At 42.5% G+C, this 8,685-nt stretch overlaps 1 protein-coding gene across 1 annotated transcript in view; it reads right to left on the minus strand.

Annotated features, from left to right (window-relative positions):
* LOC102752968 (neurobeachin-like) overlaps positions 1-8,685 on the minus strand; it is a gene marked incomplete at its 3' end in the record, with an annotated part of 248,705 nt that overhangs the window by 59,378 nt on the left and 180,642 nt on the right. Inside the window, exon 6 of the mRNA XM_006767789.1 lies at positions 4,256-4,371. Within this exon, the coding sequence (XP_006767852.1) occupies positions 4,256-4,371 (116 nt within the window). The remainder of the gene's footprint in view (positions 1-4,255; positions 4,372-8,685) is intronic.

Raw genomic sequence — 8,685 nt, forward strand, 5'->3', positions numbered from 1 at the left:
AGATACAGCCAGCCCACCCTAATGGGGGCATATTAGGGGCGAGGCAGACAGGGGGAGGGGCAGCAGGTGGTTGGCCTTCCAGCCACCCCTGATCGGGGAGTTAGGGGGCCGATCGGGGGCCAGGCCAGCTGTGGGGGGGTCTGATCGGGACCCATATCAGGCTGGTTGGCTGTCACAGTGCATGTCATAGCCACCAGTCATTCGGGTCGTTCTGCTGTTCTGTCGCTAGGCTTTTATATAGATAGATAGATATTATCTCCCATTATTCTTTGTTTTTAGCCAAAATGTGATATTCATGTCCATTGAATGCCTCGCACATATTCAGTTGGCAGAAATTTGTAAAGCTCTGCCTTTTTTCTCCCCAAACACATTTTTTTAAATTCCTCCACTCTGCTTAGCTTTTGTAGTACTTACTCTTTATAATGCTTTTCAATACTTAATACAGCTGTCTTAAAATGCTCTCTTATTTATGTTCACTTCATTTCCCACCAAGTTGTAAGTGCTCAGAGTTCCTATAGCTATTTTATACTTCATCTTAACTCCCTCTATACAATAGACAGGCTTTAATGTTTAGTTATAATTATTGTAAAGAAAATGCCCAACATATTCTTTAAAAATAATTCAGTAGCCTATAAATTTTTTGTCATCAAATAAAACAGATCCAATGATTCAAAAGAGATTAAGAAGACACTTAAATTTCCCTCATGATCATGCTCTGGCTTAAAACCCAAAGACCTTACCAACCAGAAAAAAAGTCTATACTACTCAGGTGCAGCTACAGAAGGGATCACAGTGTTATCTCTATTCAAACCACAATATTTCTAGAGCTGGACAGAGAATGAAGTGAATGGTGGTTATAGGTGTGGTACTGTACCATATTGTGAGAAATATATCTGACACCGGTAAAATGTAGTGGGAAGGGATGGAATCTAGAAGAGTCCTTTAGCAGTAAACTAGATAACATCCCATCTAGAGAGATAGAGAGAATCCCATCTTAGAATAGCAGAATTATTTAATAAAAATGCCAGTTCAACTGGAAACTGAGTTGGGCATGATATTTATTACTCTGTCCAGTTTTATCCAACAGTTACAAATAGCTAGCACAGCCAATGAAAAAAATCATAAGCTCATCTAAGACATAAGGTAGACAATGAATCTTGATAGATCTTTCAAGAATAGGTAACAAAAATCCTAACACAAGGAATATGGAAAAATAACTGCTGAAGAATGGAAGAAGCACTTTATGCTGAAAAGTCAGGTAAAGATCCATGTAGCTGACAAGAACATTTTGATAGTCTGAAGTCCTTCTTTATGGAAAAATATATGAACTTTAGTAAACAAGAGTTTAATAATAACATGGATTCTGGGTAGTAAATAATATTGAAAAAAATAAGCAATGAATGAGAAGGAAATTGAGTTAAAATTTTTATCTTAGATAGAGTGATTTAAAATGTTGACTAATTTTTTAATTAAAAAATGAAATATATTTTAAAGGGTTTTAAAAAATTTAAACATATCTCTAGGATAATTAATTATAAGATGCCTACATTCTAAGTCACTAAAAAAATGGGCAAAAAAGGGCAAGAAAACATTAAAAACAAGATGCCGAAACCGGTTTGGCTCAGTGGATAGGCGGTCGGCCTGCGGACTCAAGGGCCCCGGGTTCGATTCCGGTCAGGGGCATGTACCTGGGTTGCGCGCACATCCCCAGTGGGGGATGTGCAGGAGGCAGCTGATCGATGTTTCTCTCTCATCGATGTTTCTAACTCTCTATCTCTCTCCCTTCCTCTCTGTAAAAAAAATCAATAAAATATTTTTAAAAAAACAAGATGATGATAAAAGATCAAACATATCACTTATTACAATAGATGCAAACATAATAAATATGACTACTGAAAGATTAAAAGTCGAAGATAAACCTTGAAGTCCCACCCATAATACACAAAAGTTGGTAGCTCTGAAATTCTACCCCTCTTTCCTTTGGCATTGAAGCTTATGCTCTCTATTACATCATGCTGTATACCTAAAAATGCTAATGAAATTAAGTTCTTTACATTTTGGATATTTAAGTTTATTCTATCTATATATGTAAATAATATGTGCTAATAACTAGCGTAACACTTTCTTTTTATCTTTGAACTAGTAAATAGGTTTAAGATATATTATGTGAACTAATATATGAATACATATATAGATAATATATCATGAAGATATCAGAAGACATGTATATAATGGGCATGTGTATATGAAATATACAATGAAATTTAATATGTTTAATAAAATAATCCTTTGGCTCTACCACTAGTATCTTATTGTAAACATTACAATATTTATTAAATTATTAGAATGCAAAACATTTCAAACTTCTTTATCCCTTTTGGTTGACAAATTGAGTACTTTTGCTTATCTATTTAATACATATCTATCATTCATATTCAATATATACCTTTAGTATTTATATTCACATATAGATGATAGATTTATCCTATCTAATAATAGACAAACATGGTAATTGACTGTACCTTCGCTACACACCCACTGGCTAATCAGTGTGATATGCAAATCAACTGCCAACAAAGATGGTGACTAATTTGCATACTGCAGGCAGGGCGGGACTGTGTGATCTGCCCACCCTGCCACCATCCACCGCCTGCTGGGCCTGCTGTCCACATGCGCAACCCAGCGGGCGGCAGGGCAGGGCGGAAGAATCGCCATCCACCATGTCTCGCCCCGCCCTGCCACCCACCGGGCCTGCAGTCATGGGTGTGGCCCAGCAGCCGAAGGGGCCTACAGTCTGTGTGCACAACTGGTGGCTGGCAGGGCCTGCAGTCCGTGTGCATGGCCCAGCGGCCCGCCCCACACCACCGCCCACTGGGCCTGCCATCTGTGTGTGCAGCCTGGCAGGCGGCAGGGCACGGTGGATCATGTTCCACCTGCCCCGTGCCCCACCCAGTCCCACCGCCTGCTAGGTCTGCCTGTTCGGTAGGCAGCGGGGCAGGGCGGCACGGCAGAGGGCCTGCCATCTGCAACCCAGAGCGGGATCTGGTCCTGCCATCTGCCACCCAGGGAGCTGGCCTAAGCCAGCAGGTGGTTATCTCCCAAGGGGTCCCAGACTATAAGAGGGCACAGGTCCGGCTGAGGGACACTCCCCCCTCAACCCCCCCAGTGCACAAATTTTTGTTCACCAGGCCTCAAGTAAAGAATAATAATACACAGTAATCCTTTTAAGTGGTAATTCGGAGAACACAGCTCTATATGCATGGTTCTGACCATGCATTTATAACAGAACAATAATAATGTAATTATTTAAATTCATTTGATTGCAAAAAGTTTGGTAGCACCTGATGTACAAAAGTAAACTGTAATTCAACCTGAATAAGGGCTTTTTGAGGCTTAACTTTAGGAAAAAAGAAAGAGGTACTGTCCTAACCAGTTTGGCTCAGTGGATAGAGCATTGGCCTGTGGAATGAGGAGTCCCAGGTTTGATTCTGGTCAAGGGCATGTACCTTGGTTGTGGGCACATCCCCAGTGAGGGGTGTGCAGGAGGCAGCTGATTGATGTTTCTCTCTCATTGATGTTTCTAACTCTCAATCCCTCTCCCTTTCTCTCTGTAAAAAAATCAATAAAATATATTTTTTTTAAAAAAAGAAAAAGGTACTTAAATCTCATAGAGATGTTTAACCACTGACAACCACTGATTTAGCAGAAAATAGAACCACTACCCTCTTTTAATTTATAAGCATGGTACTACCAAGGTTGATGGCAGTCACTCATCATTTAGAAATGTAATCTGATTTTATATTTTTATTTGAAGATTTTAAGTAAAATAAAAAAAAAATGCTGTGACCCTATCATGTCATAATCCAGATGACATCTGTACTAGGAAGAATCCTGTTGTTATTCTCCTGTGTATCTACTATTGCTGAAAATGACAAAACAGTGAAATTACATCTTCCCATTATTATTTCCAGTCACTCTCTGGCAATGGTTTGTTGACTCTAATAAAGCTTCAGACAAATCTGTCAGCAAAGAAAATAGCAGAGGACAGCAGGGAAAAGCTTCTTCAACAATAAATGCATCTAAAACCTTGGTACTGGCTTGTATAATTTCGGATAACATTTCATGTGAGTGCTTCAATATTTAGTCTAATGCTGCATTTGAATTCCAAAGAGGAAAACGTATTCCATAAAGTCACATTACCCATGATTTTGATGAATATAAACAGATTATGAGATTAAAGAATGAGATGTCTTACCTGCTATTGTATTAAGAAACATCAAATACTCAAAGTTTGAAATTTCCCGTCTTTGCCATCGCTGAGTCATGTTGGAAGATTTATAAAGTTGTCGAGGAGTGGCCAGTGATATCCTCCTAACAATTAAGTAAACCATAACAAACATAAGCTCTTTTAACTCATTACTTTAAAAATTCAATATCAACTAATACATTTAAAATAATTTAGAATAAATAATAAAATGTTTAAATAATTTAAAATATCTATGGTTTATCCCTCTTAGATAAATTTTTAAAATATTTCAATAATAGATATTAGTAATATTAAAAATTCTATAATAGAGCAGATATGTAATTACTCAGGATAAACAATATGAAAGCACCTATTTGAATAATATGGTTTCAAATGGGTATTTTACAAGTTAACAATACCAAAAATGTGAACCTACATTCAAAATAAGTCAAAATATCTTGTAAACAACATAGAAAATCTACTCCATGCTAAGAAGCCCAATAGTCTGATATTACCTAATAGGTATTTGACTTAAACCTTATATAATAACTAGAGGCCCGGTGCACAAAAATTTGTGCACTTGGGGGAAGGGAGGGTCCCTCAGCCCGGCCTGTGCCCTCTCGCAGTCTGGGACCCCTCAGGAGATAACGACCTGCTGGCTTAGGCCTGCTCCCGGGTGGCAGAGGGCAGGCCCAATCCCTAGGTGCAGCCCCTGGTTGGGCTCAGAGCAGGGCCGATTGGGGAGTTGGGGCGCCTTCCCCTGTCATGCACAGAGCAGGGCAGATTGGGAGGTTGCGATGCCACCCTCAGTCACGCTCAGGGTAGGGCCGATTGGGGGGTTGGGACACCGCCCCCTGTCACACTCAAGGCAGGGTTGATGGGGAGGTGGCGGTGCCACCCCCTGTCATGCATAGAGCAGGACCCATCAGGGGGGTTGGGCCTCCATACCCTGTCACGCACAGAGCAGGGCCCATCAGGGGGTGGGGGCGCTCCCCGCTTTCACTCACAGAGTAGGGCCGATAGGGGAGTTGGGGCACCGCCACTGTGACACTCAGGGCAGGGCAGATGGGGAGGTTATGGCTCTACCCTGTCACACACAGAGCAGGGCCCGTGGCGGGCGGAGGGGTTGGGGCCCCGCCCCCTGTCTCACACATAGCCGCAGGGCGATCAGGGGGTTTGGGCGCTGCCTCCTGTCATGCTGATCCCGGTGCCGGGAGGCATATTACCCTTTTACTATATAGGGTAGAAGCCTGGTGCACGGGTGGGTGCCGGCTGGTTTGCCCTGAAGGGTGTCCTGGATCAGGGTGGGGGTCCCCACTGGGGGGCCTGGCCAATCTGGGTGAGGGGCTGAGGGCTGTTTTCAGGCTGGGACTGAAGCTCCCAACCGCTCGTTTTTTTCTTTCTTTTTTTTTTTTTTTATTCTGGGCCAGCTATAGCTCTGAGGCCTCGCTGCTGAAAACAGGTTTCTGGCCTTTGTTTACAGTCAGTATTTGATACAATGTTGTGGTCTGGCTGGCTGAAGCCCCGCTGGGAACGTTGGAGTCCTCCGTCACTGAAGCAAGCAAGCCTCCCTGTTCTCATCAGCTGCCTGGCTGCCGGCCGCCATCTTGGCTGCCAGTTAATTTGCATATCTCGCTGATTAGTCAATGGGAAGGGTAGCGGTCGTATGCCAATTACCATGTTTCTCTTTTATTAGTGTAGATGGCTCCACAAACAGTGTGCCCACATGCATAGTCTATTCCCATACAACTCATATTTCTCTGATGATTTACAAAGCAAACAAATGGGAAATTATATGAATTCAGAAGATATACAAGAACTAGAGACCCAGTGCACAAACTTCATGCACTGGTAGGGTCGCTAGCGGCTGCCGGCTGCCAGCTGCTGGCTGGAACTCCGTCCCTTCCCTTCGTCACCTGCCACCACTGCCGCCACCACCAGCCAGGGCCTCCCTCCCTTCCCCCAGATGAATTCCTGGATGAAGTCCCAGTCGAGGGGACAATTTGCATTCTATGCTTTTATTATATAGGACAGTCTGAGGGAGTAAATCAGCATAAACTGTGTAATTTATCAAACTCTCAAGGTTCAATGTATTTATCTGAAAAATAATGAAAACTGGCTGTATTTGTAAAAGTATGATAAGGCTAATGAGTTTCTAAAATGATCACCAGTTAAAGCAGAGGTTCCCAAATTTTTTCAATTCATGCTGCCCTTAATGTCTCAAGAATTATTTTCATGGTGCCCCTGGCCAAAGAGAAACACCTAAAATTCTATTTATTAAGTACTTAGGTCTAAATACCTTAATTAATATTTAAGTGTTAACAACTTCATAGATGTTTGAAAATATACTACACATTGAAAGGAAAATAATATTTTTATTTTATTTTTCAAATAACCACAGTTGCTAAATGGATGTGCACCTGTTGGGCATTTCACAGCTTTTTAATCCTGGAAGTCCTATCTGATGCCACCACCTGCATTTCCTTTTCCACATTAAACATTAATGCAGTACTTGTTTTTTTTGTTGTGATTTGTTTTTCACAAAGTTAAGATGTCAAGAATACAGTGCTACCTAATGTTGAAACTTAAAACTAACTCCAGCTAAGAGTTTGTGTGGTAGCTTCACAGATATTGTTGTTTCCCTAAAAAATACAAAATGCCCTGCAAGTGCTCCTATGAATTCATTGTGACGTCCAGGGCTTCCAGGAACTGTGGACTTAAGACTATTTTTGTCATTCATGTATTATTATCTAGTATTTATGTTCAAATGAAATTTCAATAGACCTTGTCTTTTATGTAATAGGAGCTAAATATATGTTGGTTAAGGAAAAGGAAGGAGGGATGTAGGATGGGATGGAATGCGTTATCTCAAATTCAAATCTGAATTAAGAATTTTAAGAATAATTATGTGTAACTCCATGTTTAAAACATCAACTTAATAAAATTGTAGCAGTTTGGTCTCATATTATTTCTAGTTATACATATCTATAATAATAAAAGCATAATATGCAAATCGACCAAACAACAGAATGGCCATCTGAACGACCTTCCAAATGACCACACTATACATACACTGGCACCAGGCCAACCAAGGCTCATGTAATGCGATTGGTCGGGGGGCCTCGCCATCGCCCCATGATCACCCCACAGAGGGATGCCCATGCCAGCCAAGCGATCACACCCACACCTGTCATCCACAGAGGGAAGTGACCAATGGCAGTGGCAGAGGGGGCAGCATCACACAGATGGCAAGCAGTGGCAGTGACAGGGGCGGGGCCAGTTTCCAGCAGTTGGGGGAAGGAAAGCCCTGATAGGCCCTGATCACCAGCCAGGCCTAGGAACCCTACCCAAAGGGTCCAGAATTGTGAGAGGGCACAGGCTGGGCTGAGGGACATCCCCCACCTGTGCATGAATTTTGTGCGCCAGACCTCTAGTTTGAGATAATAGGCCCTATTAGCTTGCTAAGAACCTCACGTCTAATGATTCCTGTAATTGCAATGGTATATGGTATACATATTTCATACTTTAATTCTATAATTCAGTGCATTTTCAATATATAATAATAAAAGCATAATATGCTAGTTAGACCAGACGTCCTTCTGGATGACCTTCTGGAAGAAGCCATGGTGGTGGAGGTCAAGACAAAGGCAACCACTGCACTGGGTGAGGGCCGAGGCAGAGGCGGCAGAGGACCCTGTCTGCTGCCGCAGCTGTCTCTGCTTTGGCCCCCATGGCGGCAGGGGCCTAGTTCCTTGCAAGAATTTTGTGCATCAGGCCTCTAATTAATTTATAATATGCTTTCCACAGAGCTATCTAAAGGACTTCCACATTTTTATCCATACTGGCACCAACATGCAAAATTTTCCCAGGTCCACTTCCACCCACACAACTATTTTATGTTACAAAATTTCCTCCTGATTCATAGCAACATGCTAAAATGTTTTCTGAATTATCAAATAATTAGTAAACTATGCTTAGCCTAATTGTCACTGTGCTACTATTATAACTATACTAGAGGCCTTGTGCATGAAAATTCATGCATGGGGGGGGGGGTCCCTCAGCCCGATCTGCACCCTCTCGCAATCTGGAACCCCTCAGGGGATTTCCACCTACCAGCTTAAGCCCACTCCCCAGGGGAATGGGCCTCTGGCAGCCCAGAAGTCCTCGGGGGATGTCAGACTAATGGCTTAGGGCCTCTTCCACAGGGAGCAGGTCTAAGCTGTTAGTCAGACATCCTTAGATCTACCACATAGGTGGGAGAGGATCCTGCCATCACCACTGCGCTGGCCAGCCATGAGCTGGCTTCTGGCTGAGTGGCGCTCCCCCTGTGGAAACTCACTGATCACCAGGGGGAAGCTTCTGCATTGAGCATCTTCCCCCTAGTGGTCAGTGCACGTCATAGCAATTGGTCATTCCTGGTCGTTCCGCCATTAAGGTCA

Source organism: Myotis davidii, unplaced genomic scaffold (assembly GCF_000327345.1).
Source record: "Myotis davidii unplaced genomic scaffold, ASM32734v1 scaffold1663, whole genome shotgun sequence".
NCBI classification, from domain to species: Eukaryota; Metazoa; Chordata; class Mammalia; order Chiroptera; family Vespertilionidae; genus Myotis; species Myotis davidii.